At 44.2% G+C, this 16,208-nt stretch overlaps 1 protein-coding gene across 6 annotated transcripts in view; it reads right to left on the bottom strand.

Moving 5' to 3' along the window:
• The window catches only part of EFR3A (EFR3 homolog A), a 185,572-nt gene that overhangs the window by 10,437 nt on the left and 158,927 nt on the right, over positions 1-16,208 (bottom strand). For all 6 annotated transcript variants that reach the window (XM_077809786.1, XM_077809785.1, XM_077809789.1 and 3 more), the window contains one exon: positions 4,491-4,579. In XM_077809786.1, the coding sequence (XP_077665912.1) occupies positions 4,491-4,579 (89 nt within the window). The remainder of the gene's footprint in view (positions 1-4,490; positions 4,580-16,208) is intronic.

The following is a 16,208-nucleotide window of genomic DNA, read 5'->3' on the forward strand; positions in this document are numbered from 1 at the left end:
CCTGCCTTGCCTGTTGATATAGAGCATTGAGGCCGTGTTGTCTGTGAGGACCCCGATTACCTTGCTCTCCAGGTGCGAGTGGAAGGCCATACACGCCAGCTGCACCGCCCTGAGCTCCCTGATATTTATATGTAGGGTCGGGTCTTGAGCCGACCACAGGCCTTGGGTATGAAAGTTCCCCACATGGGCCCCCCAACCCAGGTCAGACGCATCAGACACCAGCTCCAACGACGGGGCCCTGTCCCTGAATGGGATCCCTTGGAGCATGTTGTTTGGGGCAGACCACCACCGTAGAGAGGTGATCACAGAGTCTGGCACAGTGAGGACCTTGTCCATCCTGTCCGTGGCCTGGGAGAACTTTGAGGCCAACCAGAGCTGACGGGACCTCATCCTGAGTCTGGCGAGATGGACCACGTATGTGCACGCCGACATGTGACCCAAGAGCTGCAGGCAAACCCTGGCTGTTGTCACTGGGAACCCTGTGACCGAGTCGATGAGACCTTTAAGGGTCTTGAATCTGTCTGGCCGGAGAGAGGCCCTGGCCGACGCTGCATCCAGGAGCGCCCTGATAAACTCTATATATTGGGCTGGGACTAACATGGACTTGGTATTGTTTACCAACAGGACCAAGGCGGTCCACGTGGATAGGAGGAGCGCCACGTGATCCCTTGCCTGCGACTGGGAGGTGCCCTTGACAAGCCAATCAGTCAGACAGGGAAATATCTGGACCCCCCACTGTCTGAGGTAGGCCGCTATCACCGACATGCATTTTGTAAACACCCTGGGGGCAGTGGACAGACCAAATGGGAAGACAGTGAATTGGTAGTGATTCCGTCCCATCACGAAACTGAGGAAGCGCCTGTGCCCCTCCAATATGTGAATGTGGAAGTATGGGTCCTGTAGATCGAGGGCAGCGTACCAGTCCCCGGGATCCAGGGAAGGGATGATGGAGGCCAGGGAAACCATGCGGAACTTGAGTTTCACCATGTACTAGTTAAGACCTCGCAGGTCCAGGATGGGCCTGAGCCCCCCTTCGGCCTTCGGGATAAGGAAATAACGGGAGTAATACCCCTTGCACATGAACTCCTCGGGCACCGCCTCTATCGCTCCTAGTCCTAGGAGCCGCCCCACCTCCTGCTCGAGCAGAGCTTTGTGCGAGGGGTCCCCCAAGAGGGACAGGGGGTGTTTGGGCAGGGAGGAAGTAAAATGGAGGTGTAACCCTGGGAGATGGTGTTGAGGACCCATCAGTCCGAGGTTAGCTGCGACCATTCCATGAGGAAAGCACACAACTGGTTGGAGAAGGGGAGCTTTATTGGGGGTAGATCCCTGATGAGGACTGGCAGGGTGCCCCGAATGTCCCATCAAAAGCGCCTTTTCCCCATCTGCTTGCCCTTGGAGGACCCAGGCTGGGGGACAGGCCGAGACTGCCTCTGAGGGAGTCTCTTATAGTCCCGCTGCCTCTTATGGGAGCTTCATACTTCGGGAGGTTTGAGCCTCTTGATCATATTCCAACTTATTCATGATGTAGGTTCCTTCCTCACTCTGAACTCTGAGGTACAGATGTGGGGACTCGCATGAAAGACCCCCTAACCTTATTTCTACCATCTTAGGTTAAAACTTTCCAAAGACACAAAATTCCCCATATCTGGGATTCAGTATGCTGCCACCACCAAGAGATTTAACAAAGAATCAGGGAAGAGACCACTTGGAGACATCTTCATGTCGTCATCATGAATAAGTTGGAATATGAACAAGAGGCTGCTAGGCAGCTCTCTAACTCCACATTCTGAAGGTCATCATCCTCTGATTCCACTGAGGATTAGCAAAAGAAACTACACCATCTGCTCAAGAAACTCCCTGAAAAAACATAGGAACAGATCTGTGCAGACACATGCCTAGAACCCTGACCAGGGGTATTCGATCTGCTACCCAAGATCCATAAACCTGGGAATCCTGGACACCCCATCATCTCAGTCTTTGGCACCCTGACAGCAGGATTGTCAGGCTATGTGGACTCTTTCCTCAGGCCCTATGCTACCAGCACTCCCAGCTATCTTAGAGACACCACGGACTTCCTGAGGAAACTACAATCCATCAGTGATCTTCCAGAAAACACTCTCCTGGCCACTATGGACATAGAAGCCCTCTACACCAACATTCCACACAAAGATGGACTACAAGCCGCCAGGAACAGTATCCCCGATAATGTCACGGCAAACCTGGTGGCTGACCTTTGTGACTTTGTCCTCACCCATAACTATTTCACATTTGGGGACAATGTATACCTTCAAATCAGCGGCAGTGTTATGGGTACCCGCATGGCCCCACAGTATGCCAACATTTTTATGGCTGACTTAGAACAGCGCCTCCTTAGCTCTCATCCCCTAAAACACCCCTACTCTATTTGTGCTACATTGACAACATCTTCATCATCCGGACCCATGAAAAAGAAGCTTTTGAGGGATTCCACCATGATTTCAACAATTTCCATCCCACCATCAACCTCAGCCTAGACCAATCCACACAAGCGGTCCATTTCCTGGACACTACTGTGCTAATAAGCGATGGTCACATAAACACCACCCTATACCGGAAACCTACTGACTGCTATACTTACCTACATGCCTCCAGCTTTCATCCAAGACACACCACATGATCCATTGCCTACAGCTAAGCTCTACGATACAACCACATTTGCTCTAACCCCTCAGACAGAGACAAACACCTACAAGATCTCTATCAAGCACTCTTAAAACAATACCCACCTGCTGAAGCGAAAAAACAGATTGATAGAGCCAGAAGAGTACGCAGAAGTCACCTACTACAGGACAGGCCCAACAAAGAAAATAACAGAACGCCACTAGCTGTCACCTTCAGCCCTCAACTAAAACCTCTCCAGCGCATCATCAAAGATTTACAACCTATCCTGAAAAATGATCCCTCACTCTCACAGATCTTGGGAGATAGACCAGTCCTTGCTTACAGATGGTCCCCGAACCTGAAGCAAATACTCTCCAGCAACCACACAACAAAAACACTAACCCAGGAACCTATCCTTGCAACAAAGCCTGATGCCAACTCTGTCCACATATTTATTCAAGTGACACCATCATAGGACCTAAACACATTAGCCACGCCATCAGGGGCTCGTTCACCTGCACATCTACCAATGTGATATATGCCATCATGTGCTAGCAATGCCCCTCTGCCATGTACACTGGCCAAACTGGACAGTCTCTATGCAAAAGAATAAATGGACACAAATCTGACATCAGGAATCATAACATTCAAAAACCGGTAGGAGAACACTTTAACCTCTCTGGCTGCACAGTAAAAAATTTAAGGGTGGCAATTTTGCAACAGAAAGGCTTCAAAAACAGTCTCCAACGAGAAACTGCTGAGCTTGAATTAATATGCAAACTAGATACCATTGGGTTTGAATAGAGACTGGGAGTGGCTGGGTCATTACACATATTGAATCTATTTCCCTAAATTAAGTATCCTCACACCTTCTTGTCAACTGTCTAAATGGGCCATCTTGGTTATCACTACAGAAGTTTTTTTCTCCTGCTGATAATAGCTCATCTGAACTAATTAGCCTCTGTCAGTTTGTATGGCAACTTCCAACTTATCTGTATGTGTGTATATACATCTTCTTCCTATATGTTCCATTCTATGCATCCGATGAAGTGGGCTGTAGCCCATGAAAGCTTATGCTCTAATAAATTTTTTAGTCTCTAAGGTGCCACAAGTACTCCTGTTCTTTTCACCTTAATGTTACCCATTTCCTGACAGAAGCTAGAAGTAACAGAAACAGCTTATATTTTATGCTTAGCACACTTTTTTGGAGGGGGTGGGGGAATATCTTTTTCAGAACACTTCAGTTAAGAAGTCTAAGATTTGTCCCAACAGTTAGTCATACTGAAGCCTTCCTGCAAGATAATTAGTCTCAATCCCTGTACCTTAATGCCTGTATCTTTTGTTTGATTCTATCAATTCTTTCCTCTGCCTTAAAATACAGTTTATTATACATTCCTGAAAAAAGAAAGGACAAGATATAAGACTTATTTACGATATACGATGTGTGGAATTTCTCTCTTCCTGTGTTCAGTTCCCTTAGTATATGTTCAGGGACATCAAGTTAAATATTTGGAGTTACCTGTATCTTACTCAGTTAAGATATAATGTCTCATAATATATTACACAGAAATTTAGCATATAATTAGCATTCCCTCAATATGTTACCCTGGCTGAAAGGTAACAAAGCTTCACTGAAACAGTAGCCTATATTAATGGTCAAAAATAGCTCAAATACTGTAGTGTACCTCAGCATCAATAAATGAGATAATAAAAATCTCTACTTCTGAAGAGTTACAAAATAAGAGATACAAGACAAAAGATTTTGTAAGAGCTTCTCTGGAAAAGTTTCATTCTGTAGGTTGTCTCTTTATGCAAGAGATACTTCCTAGGATACCTTGTTTTTCACATACCTTATCCTCCGTGTTGTTGCCAGGCAGAATATCCACCTGAATAGATACAGTGTCCACAATGCTCTTCCTTCTGGATAGTCTATCTTCATCTAGACAAAAATAACATTCTTTCATTTTCTGTATCAGTGATTAAAAAAATAAGCAAATTCCTCACAAAGGAATGTTTCCTCACATAGGTGTGGATTTGTTTTCCCCTACCTACTTTAGCCAAGTTCATCTATTTTATCAGTAGGATATTTGTGAAAAATATGACAAAGTTGCCTTATGTATTAGTGATCTTAAAATTCTTCTAAGTGTCACACAAGTTAAGAACTATAACAGCCATGTAATACCATCACATTACGTTCTACACTTCTAGACCACAAAAGTTGAATTCTGAAGAGTTGTTTGTAATTTAAAATTCATGCTTTTAGGCCTTAGTTTGGAGATGTTTTGAAACACAAAAAAGCTCTTCCACAGATGGTTCAGATGGCTCTTTGCAGAAAGGAACAGTGTGGGAGGAGAAATATTCCTTCTTCCCCTGCTGCCACTGATCTGATGAACATAAGAGTGTAAGAATGGCCAGGCTGGGTCAGACCAATGGTCCATCTAGCACAGTATCCTGTTTTCGGACAGTGGCCAATGCCAGATGCCTCAGAGGAATGAACAGAACAGGGCAATAATTGAGTGATACATCCCCTGTTGTCCAGTCCCAGCTTCTGGGAATTAGAAGCTTAGATACCCCAAGAGCATTGGGTTGCATCATTGACCATCTTGGCTAGTAGCTATTGATGGACCTATTCTGCATGAGTTTATCTAATTATGTTTGGAACCCAGTTATACTTTTGGCCTTCACAACATCCCTGTGCAGCAAGTTCCACATTTTGACCGCATGTTGTGTGAAGAAGTACTTCTTCATGATTCTTTAAAACTGCAGCTTATTAATTTCATTGGGAGACCCCTAGTGCTTGTATTACATGAAGGGGTAAATAACACTTCCATATTCACTTTCTCCACATCATTCATGATTTTAATAGACCTCTATCATATACCTCTTTAATTATCTCTTTTCTAAGATGAACAGTCCTAGTCTTTTTAATATTTCATCAGATGGAAGTTGTTCCATACCACAAAGCATTTTTGCTGCCCTTCTGTCTACTTTTGCCAAGTCTAATATATCTTTTTTTGAGATTGGGTGACCAGAATTACACACTGTATTCAAGATTTGGGAGTACCATGTATTTATATAGTGGGATTATGACATTTACTGTCTTATTTTCTAACCCTTTCCGAATGGTTCCTAATAGTCTGTTAGCTTTTTCAACTGCCGCTGCACGTTGAGCAGATGTGCTCTGGTAATTCTGTTGTTTACTAAAGTTTCAACTAATTTGCTTGGTACTGAAGTTAGGTTTACTGGCCTGTAATAGCCAGGATTGCCTCTGGAGCTTTTAAAAAAATAAAAAATAAATCGGAGTTACATTAGCTATCCTCCAGTCATCTGGACATAATTTGCTGGACATAACTTAGTTTATAACATAGGTTCCCTGTTTGGTTACACAACCATTTCCCTCCTTTCTTATTATTGCATCAAGAAACACTTTTGAAAGTTTAACCGCCTGCAAAATTTTTTGGAATGCAAGACTGATTACACTTTTGGTTAAGAGTACGGTAGTTTCATTAATGCTAGAGGGAGCAGCGGAATTACATTTCATAGGGAACATTCAGGACTCCATGCCAAATCTGACTCAGTGTTCTGCTATACATTTGATTTGATTTTTCATTCTCCTCCACTCCTTCCCATGAGTCTTGTAATGTGACAGCATAGCTGGGACACAGGGCCTGGGCAATTACTTACCTACTCATATCTTGTTCCAAATTTTTATAAGAAGAAGTGCTTGTGGAAGCTGGTGAATGGAAAATTAAAGCCCTCTAGATTTATGCATGGAAGAGTTATATCATTGGCTGCCACAATATTCCTTGTGTTGCTCTGGCTGAAGTCCCTCGACCCTGTTCTAAAAGGACCAATTCTACAGAAGAAGTTAGCTCAGACTTTATGACTCATTCAATTGTTGACTTCTTCTAAGATTGCCGACAAGCGTGCAAATTATTATGCGGAAACCTGAGGCCTATCACCACCAACCTATTAAACAAAGGCCATGCAATAGTCACTTGGCAAAGACGTATTAATGTATGACAAGGGAGGTCCTCCACATCCCTAGTAGAGCTCTGAATCCCACACATCACATACAGAAGACCTCAATTTCTGAATTCCCCACCATTATTACTCCTTAATTGACCACATGTTTGAGCAACATGAGATGCTTCCCCAACCCATGCTGGCTCAAGGTTCTGAATACTAGGCCTGAGACTTACTACATTTCTTGAGTGTTGAATTTGTTATTTTCCCCACCTATTCATTTAATTTTCTACTTTTCTACATTCATCTCATTTTCCTTTGCAAACAATGTTGTAGTAAAAAGAAAAGGAGTACTTGTGGCACCTTAGAGACTAACCAATTTGGTTAGTCTCTAAGGTGCCACAAGTACTCCTTTTCTTTTTGCGAATACAGACTAACACGGCTGCTACTCTGAATGTTGTAGTACCAAAGCACACACTCAAGCACTCCTTTCAATAGCTTTGAATTTCTTCCTGTCTCTTCAGACAAACAAGAAATATGGTTCAATACAGTCTTAAAAATAAAATAGGATTAGTTTTATAGCATAAAAAGGACAGAATGAAGAACAAAACACAGGGGAGACAGTAGACAAACCAGCCTGAGGCTTCCACACAGATTACAGGTATCAGGACTAATTTAGCTAATAATTTACTATTACCCGTGCTCTGAAATACAGCTGGAGATGTATTTTAATATGGTTGCCAGAGATACTCCACATTGGTAAAGGTATTTTGGAGAACCTGGCTCATCTTTAATTTTCTGATGCAGACTTGCTACTTTCTACTCGTTCCATATGACACCCAAAGAACGTATAGGAATTTTGGGGGAGCATAAAACATGCTGACTATAAGAAATAAATGCAAGACAAAATTGCATCTTTGCTGCCACCTTGCTGCCTTATCTATAATCCACATAGGTACATTATACACATACTTTTTGTCCTACATTGGATTCAGCACGGTTATATGTGTACAGATGCCTCCCTCATTTTGACACACTTTAATCTGACATACTAGGAAAACAAGGTGATTGCACTCAGAAGAATATTTTGTTGACTAGGAAAAGGAAGCCCATACCTGTGTGTTAAGTATCATATGGGCCCTTTGGAGCTTTCTGGTTAGTCAAGGTGTTGTGTTGCTGCCAGACATGTGCACTTTCAGCTGGGTTTTTATACAATACCATCATGGTTTTGATTATTAACCAATTTATATAGACATGGATTATCCAACGTGATCAGCCTCAAACAAGAGACCAGTATGAAACTCCTTACTTTCAAGGACATGACGTCTGCAACAAATTTTAGACAAGAATCTTTATAGATGATAGGAAATTATTTTTTTATGAACATTGGGTGAAAGTGAGCCATTATTGTGACAACTCATTGTTCAGACTATATAATGGTGTCTGAGTAGTTACAAAATATAGATCTACTATTAAACAAAGATCTAAAATTTTAAATCCAAACAGTTTTAAAAGGGTAGTGAAAAAAATGAATTCTCTCTGACCTCATAACCTGTATTCTGCCCACTAATTAATCTCCTCCAGGGTTCCAAAGTTTGGAACAGCTTCCAACAGCATCGATTTTTCCTTTTCTATATAAAGACCCAGTGCCCAAATGCCCAGTTTCTCTCAAAATGTGATCTGTTAAATAGAGGGAGTGAGATTTACATGCGTGATAACATGCTTAATCAAGTGATACAGTGCCTGCTTCTCATTTCCATTAAGGCTCCTCTACTTTGCTTTATAATACACTGATTCAAAATAAATAAAATCGCTTTTTACACCCACTTTAAGAACAGCATGAGGGGTCCTTATTGTAGCATAAATGAGCATCAGATTTTTTCGAGTCCTTAAAGTTGGTCACCTTCTGTTTCAGTAACATAAGACACAATTTCAGAACTCGACACTCTGTATTAGAAGATTAATACTACATTCTCCAAAATGCAAAATAGTGCATTTTACCAAAAAAAGATTTTTCACAGGAAACCACTCTGCCTTCATTCTGTCTGAATCCTACTGCGCAGAAGGACAAGGCCTGGCAAACAAGATGCTAGATGGTCTATCACATATAAAAATAGACAGCAGCTCTAGTCTTTCTTTACCACTAGGCAATTCAAAGGCCTCCACTGCAAGACAGAGGAAACTATTAATCAAAAGCAGGATACAAAGCTAGTGATCCATGTTTGAATTATAGCTGTCATCCTCAAAGTTTTTACTATGAACAAAAGATAGAAGTGGGAGGCAGACCTGTTGAAAGTCTCAGAATAAGGATAAAAAACAAAGATGATGTAATGGTAGGTGTCTACTACAGACCACCTAACCAGGAAGAAGAGTTGATGAGGCTTTTTCCAAACAACTACCAAAATCATCCAAAACACTAGACTTGGTAGTGATGGGGGAGTTCAACTACTCAGACATCTGTTGAGAAAATACAGCAGGGCAGATTATGCAATGAGTTCTGGGAATGCACTGGAGACTTATAATTACAGAAGTGGAGAAAGTGAGTAGGAGAGTGGCTATTCTAGATTTGATTCTGACAAACAGAGAGGAACTAGCTGAGAATCTGAAGGTGGAAGGCAGTTTAGGTGAAAGTGATCATGAAATGATAAGAGTTCATGATTCTAAGAAATGGTAGGAGGGAAAACAGCAGAAAAAGACAATGGATTTCTACAGGGCACACCTAACCGAACTCAGAGAACTGGTAGGCAAGATCCCGTAAGAAGCAAGTCTAAGAGAAAAGTGTTCAGAAGAGCTGGCAGGTTTTAAAAGGGTACAAGAGTAAATTTTATTAAGGGCACAAGAGTAAATTATCCCAATGCACAGAAAAGATAGGAAGCATGGTAAGAGACCACTCTGGCTTAATCACGAGATCTTCAATGACCTGAAACACAAAAGAGTCATACAAAAAGTGGAAACTAGGTCAAATAATGAAGGATAAATATTAAAAAAAATAACAAGTATGTAGGAACAGAATTAGAAAGGCCAAGGCAAAAACAAAATTAAATAGCTAGAGACATAAAAGTAAACAAGAAAACATTACAAATCATGTAAAGAAAGACGAAGATCAAGGACAGAGTAGGCCCATTTACTCAATGAGGAGGAAAGACAAGAATGTTTATTTACAAGACTGTGGTTCTTTGAGATGTGATACAGATGAATATTCCCCCTAGGCGCATGTGTGCCCAGTGCACTGGAGCTAGACAAATTTATCTAGCAGTACATTGGGGGGGGGGGGCAGGCTGTGTGGAGGGGGAGTGCTTGTGCTCCATGGCCATAGACCCTCCTCTGGCTATATAAGGTGGCACTGCCCCGACCCTCCCTCAGTTCTTTTGCACTGAATGCGTGGACACAAGATTCCAATGCACAGGGGACAGAGGGTTGGTCATGGAATGCAAATCTGCATCGTATCTCGATGAACCATAGTTACAGTAAGTAAGCGTTGTTTCTTCTTCTTCAAGTAGATGCAGCCGCATATTCCAGATATGTCCAGATGAAAGGCTAGACATGTTTGACATCTAAGATATGGAAACGCTGCTCCTCCAGAGATGAATGTGACTTAGGAAAAAACGGGTAAATATACTGGTTCTAATGGAACAGAGACCACTTTAGTCAAAAATTTTGGGTGTGGTCGAAAAGTCACTTTGTCCCTGGAGAACTATCTATAACAGGGGTTGGCAACCTTTCAGAAGTGGTGTGCCAAGTCTTCATTTATTCACTTTAATTTAAGGTTTCTCGTGCCGATAATACATTTTAATGTTTTTTAGAAGGTCGGTCTCTCTCTATAAAAGCCTATATATATTATCAAAAAGAAAAGGAGTACTTGTGGCACCTTAGAGACTAACCAATTTATTTGAGCATGAGCTTTCTTGAGCTACAGCTCACTTCATCAGCTGTAGCTCACGAAAGCTCATGCTCAAATAAATTGGTTAGTCTCTAAGGTGCCACAAGTACTCCTTTTCTTTTTGCGAATACAGACTAACACGGCTGTTACTCTGAAACCTATATATATTATATAACTATTGTTGTACTGTAAAATAAACAAGGTTTTCAAAATGTTTAAGAAGCTTCATTTAAAATTAAATTAAAATGTTGATCTTATGCTGCCGGCCCGCTCAGCCCGCTGCTGGTCTGGGGTTCTGTTCACCTAGGCCAGGAGCGGGCTGAGCGGGGCCCTGCGGCCGGGACCCCGGCTGGCAAGGGGCCGGCAGCCAGAACCCCAAAACCGCAGCGGGTTGTGCGGGACCGGCGGCCGGGACCCCAGACAGGCAGTGGGCTGAGGGGTTCCATCTGCCGGCTCCTGCCAGCCGGGATCCTGGCTGCTGGACCTGCTCAGCCCGCTGCCGGTCTGGGGTCCTAGCCCTGCCCACATACAGTGGGTACCTACCTTCTCCCTGGTTCTGGCCCATTCTCTTCTGCTCTCTCAGCACTGAGCTGAGGGTGGGAGTGCACTGAGCACAGGGCTGGGGGTGAAGGAGCAGGCTGGGGGCTGGGGTGTAGGGTCTGGCCAGGAGCTAGAATGAGGGAGGGGGCTCAGGGTTGGGGCAGGAGGTTTGGGTGTGGAGAGCTTACCTGGGCTGCTCCCATTTGGTGGGAGGGGTGCAGGTGGGAATGTGGGTGGAGGGGTGCAGGAGCTCCTGTTTGGTGCTCAGGGTGTGGGTGTTGGGGGTGCGAGAGTCAGGATGTGGGGGGTGCATGGGGCGTGTGTGGGGGGTGCAAGAGTCAGGGCAGAGGGCTGGGGGCCTTGAGGCAGGTACAGGTGTCAGGGCATGGGGTGTGGGGGGCCTGGGTATGTGTGGGGGTGCCAGAGTCAGGGCTGGAGTCATGGGGGCAGTGAAGGAGTCAAGCAGAGGCTGGGTGTGTGTGAGGGGGGTATAGGGCTCAGGGCAGGGACCTGGGGTGTGTGCAGGGCTGCAGGGCTCAGGGCTGGGGGTGTGGGGTGGGGTTGTGGGGTGCTCACGGCAGAGGACTGGAGGGGGTATACCCCGTTTCCACCCGTTTCCTTCTCCAAGGCCCTTCACCCGCTTCTTCTCTGCCTCCGCTGGGAGCAGCGAGCATGCTGACCCCGCTCTTCCCCCACCCCCTCACAAGGGCCATCAGCTGATCGGCGGGCAGGGAGGGACTGAGAGGAGGAGGAGGAGGGGCAGGAACCCAGCACACTGCGGGAAGAGGCAGGGGAGCTGGCAGGACCAAGCTTCTGGCCCCTGCCCCTTGTCCCCGAGGGAGGCGAAGAAGAGCGGTCCCAGCCGGGCCGGGCAGGATTTTTCATGGCACGCTGCTGCTGCCCCCGTCTATAAGGAGACTCTGCCATCAAAGTCTGCAACTCACACACACTCCTTGCGGATGTTATCACTACGGCTGTCAAAGTAATGCTCTCCTTGATGCAGAAGTGCCATGCACAGATCACCTATAGTCAGAGCAACCTTGATTGTGTTCCCCCTTGTTTGTTCACATCATACGTTGCAGTGGTATTGTAAGTATGCGAATCACTGAGTCTCTGATATAGTACTAAAAAATGTGAGAGGCATTGTGGATAACCCAAAGATACAGCAAATTGATATGGAGTGTGGCTGCCTGCACCAACCACAGTCCCTGTAGTTTCAGTGACCACAGGTGCACTCCTCAACCCATCAGTGAGCCATCACTAACAGCTGACTTGGTTGGTGAAAGCTGGACAAAAAGAATGCTTTGGAAAACATTCTGTGGACACGTCCAGCTCTGCAAAGAGACTAGGACCAGTGGAGGGAGACAAACCAGCCTGTCTAGAGAATGAAGACATATGACAGTAGTCGAGATATGAGAGGATGTGAATTCTCTTCTTCCTGAGAAATGCCACAACAACGACCACACGTTTGGTAAAAACCCAGGGGGGAAGGAGAGAAACTGAATGGAAGCACTGTGTACTGAAAGTGGCATTCCACCATTGTGAACTGAAGGATCTTTCTGTGCCTCAGTCAAATCGTCATGTAAAAGTAGGCATCCTGAAGGTCCAGAGCAGCAAACCAGTCATTCAGAGACAACGCAGGGAGGATAGTTGATCGAGTGACCATCTGGAACCTCATGCACCTGACATATTTGTTGAGGCTGTGAAGGCTGAGGATGAGTCTTACCCCTCCCTTGGATATGGGTACCAGGAAGTATTGGGAGTAGAAGCTGTGACCCTTGTGTTCCAGCAGAACCTCCTCCATTGCTCCAAAGCCAGCAGAGAGCTGACCTGCTAGAGGAGCAGTATCTCATTGTGAGGGGTCCCTGAAGAATGCAAGCCATATGAGTAAAGGCTGAAGGAACTAGGTATGTTTAGTTTGGAAAAGAGGAGATTAAGAGGGGGCATGATCGCAGTCTTCAAATACTTGAAAGGCTGCCTTAAAAAAGATGGAGAAAAGTTGTTCTCTCTTGCCACAGAGGGCAGGACAAGAGACAATGAGTTTAAACTACAGCATAACAGATTTAGATTAAATCTCATGAAAAACTTCCTAACTGTAAGAACAGTAGGACAATGGAACAGACTGCCTTGAGAGGTGGTGGAAGCTCCTTCACAGGAAGTTTTCAAAAGGAGGTGGGATAGCTGTCTGTCTTGGATGGTTTAAACACAACAAATCCTGCATCTTGGCAGGAGGGTAGACTAGATGACTCTTGAGGTCTCTGCCAACCCTATGGTTCTATGAGAGAAACAAACTACTACAACAACTAACACAACCTTAACTAAGACTAAAGGTACTACTAACTATATACAACAAGAGAACAAACTAAACTAGATGAGAGGTTGAGACCACACAGAGCTCCGACTCCAGCCATGGGCAGTCAGAAGGAACTGAGGGAGGGTTGGGGTGGCACCGCCTCGTGTAGTCAAGGGAAGGGCTATGGTCACAAGGTGCAAATGCTGCACCCCTACTGGTACTGCTAGGCAAACTTCTCCTGCTCTGGAGTGCTGTGCGCACACAGGTAGGTGGAATACATGGCTGCAGCTACTGAAAGATGAAGAGAAAATGCAACAATGGCCGAAGTGTTATATCCCTTTTTGTTTCAGTTTTCACCAAAAAAGTTAGCAGTGATTGAATGACTAACACAAGGATCATCATTGTAAATGGGGTAGGATCTGAGGCTAAAATAGAAAAACAACATCTGGAGAATTAACTAGACCAACTAGATGTCTTCAACAGGGCCTGATGAAATACATTCTAGAATACTTAGGGAACTAGCTGAAGAGATCTCTGAGCCATTAGTGATTATCTCTGAGAACTCAGGGAGGATGGGAGAGATACCTGAGGACTGGAAAGCGACAACTATGTTACCAATCTATAGAAAGGGAAAAAAAGCACAATCCAGGGAATTTATAAACCAGTCAGCTTAACTTTAGTACCTGGAAAGATAAAGGAGCAAATAATCAGTTTGTAAGCATCTAGAAGAAAATAAGCTGATAAGTAATAATCAACATGGATTTGTCAAGAACAAATCATGTCAAACCAACCTAATATCCTTCTTTGACTTGTGGATAAGGGGGGGAAGATGTGGATATATCTGAACTTTAGTAAGGCATTTGATACAGTCTCAGATGACCTCAAACTACAGAAATGTAGCCTAGGCAAACCTATTACAAGATGGATGCACAACTAGTTGGAAAAACTGTACTCAGAGAGTAGTTATCAGTGGTCCACAATTGATCTGGAATGGTATATCGACTGGGGTCTTGCAGGGATATGTCCAGGATCCAATTCTGTTCAATATCTTAATAAATTATATGGATAATGGCATAGGGTACTCTTATAAAGTTTGTGGATGACATCAAATTGGGAGGGGTTGCAAGCACTTTGGAGGACAGTATTAGAATTCAAAATGGTCTTGACAAACTGGAGAAATGGTCTGAGATATGGACAAATTAGAGGAAGTCCAGGGGAGAGCAACAAAAATGACTAAAAGTCTAGAACACATGACCAACAAAGAAAGATTGAAAAAAATTTGGTTTTGTTTAGTCTGGCGAAGAGAAGATTGAGTGGAGACACGATAACAGTACTCAAGTATATAAAGAGGAGGGGGATAAACTGTCCTCCTTATTCACTGAAGACAGGATAAAAAGTAACGGGCTTAAATTGCAGCAAAGGAAAATTAAGTAAGGAAGTTCTTCCTTATGTCTAACTGTACAGGTAGTTAAGCACTGGAATAAATTACCTAGGGAGTTGTGGAATCTCCCCCATTGGTGGTCTGTAAGAACGGGTTAGACAAACACCTGTTAGGGATGGTCTAGATCAGCGATCTTAAACTCGAATCACCACGAGGGCCACATGAGGACTAGTACATTGGCCTGAGGGCCGCATCACTGACACCCCCTACCCCGTTGCCCCCGGCCCTGCACCCACTCCACCCCTTCCATGAGGCCTCGCCCCTGCCCCTCCCCTTCCCACCCCCATTCCAACCCCTTCCCCAAAGTCCCCACCCCAACGCCGCCCCCTGCCTGCCTCTATTCCAACAGCTTCCCCAAATCCCTGCCCCACCTCTTTTCCGCCTCCTCCCCTGAGCATGAGACTCCTGGCTCCTTCCCCCTCCCTTTTGGAAAGCGCTAAGTGCCTGGAGGTAGGCAGAGGAGCCGGGATATGGTGCGCTGGGGGAAAGGGGAGTGGGGAGCTTGGCGGCCCACAGGAAATAACTCCGGGAGGGTGCAGGGGGGCACAGGGAGCTTGGCGGGCCACAGGAAATAACCCAGCGGGCCGCGTGTTTGAGGCCCGTGGTCTAGATAACACTTAGTCCTGCCTCAGTGCAAGGGGCTGGACTGATGACCTATTGAGATCCCTTCCAGTCCTACATTTCTATGATAATCAAAACAAAAACTCTTTCGTAATTTTATTAAGGATCTGATATTTCCCCTAAAATTGTTCTTGTACCATATGATCTGACTATGAGAAAATGAGCACAAAATGTTCAGATTGAGTGATTAAATACATTACATAAGTCCAAGAAAAACTATTCAAATAAAACTTGACAGTCACTTAATCAGGACTTTAATATCATTTGAATGATAGCCAAAATAAAATGACCAGGCTCATTAAACCCCCATGCTTCAGGATATCAAATGGAGTCTAGATGAAATTTCCCCCATAGCATTGCATTGGGTAATGAGGTGTTTTTTTACATCTTACTTTGAAGAGGCTGGTATTGGAGACTATGACCCAGGTCCTGCAACTGAATCTATGTGGGCTAAACTTTGCATCCATACATACAGAGGACTATTGGTAGTATCTGGGCCTATTTCTTTTCCCTCAATATGGCTATTTTCATGTAAATTCAGGAATTTTCCTCTTCCAGAGGATAGAGAAAGAATGAAGTGTTATTCTAGCCTATATTAGTGTGGGTATAGAGATAATATGTGCCTTTACAAAATTATTCAAAATCCCCTATAGTTTTATTTTGGATACTTTTGGATTTCAATATAGAATCCATCTAGTGCTAAACAACTGTGATCTAGAATATAAACTCTCATATTACTTTCTTTTCTAACCCTCACTGTATTTAAGATTTTCTTCACAACTAACTGAATGCATGTCTACACTTGCAAATTAATCTGGATTAAGGCA

The sequence above is a fragment of the Eretmochelys imbricata genome, chromosome 2, assembly GCF_965152235.1.
Source record: "Eretmochelys imbricata isolate rEreImb1 chromosome 2, rEreImb1.hap1, whole genome shotgun sequence".
Classification (NCBI taxonomy): domain Eukaryota; kingdom Metazoa; phylum Chordata; order Testudines; family Cheloniidae; genus Eretmochelys; species Eretmochelys imbricata.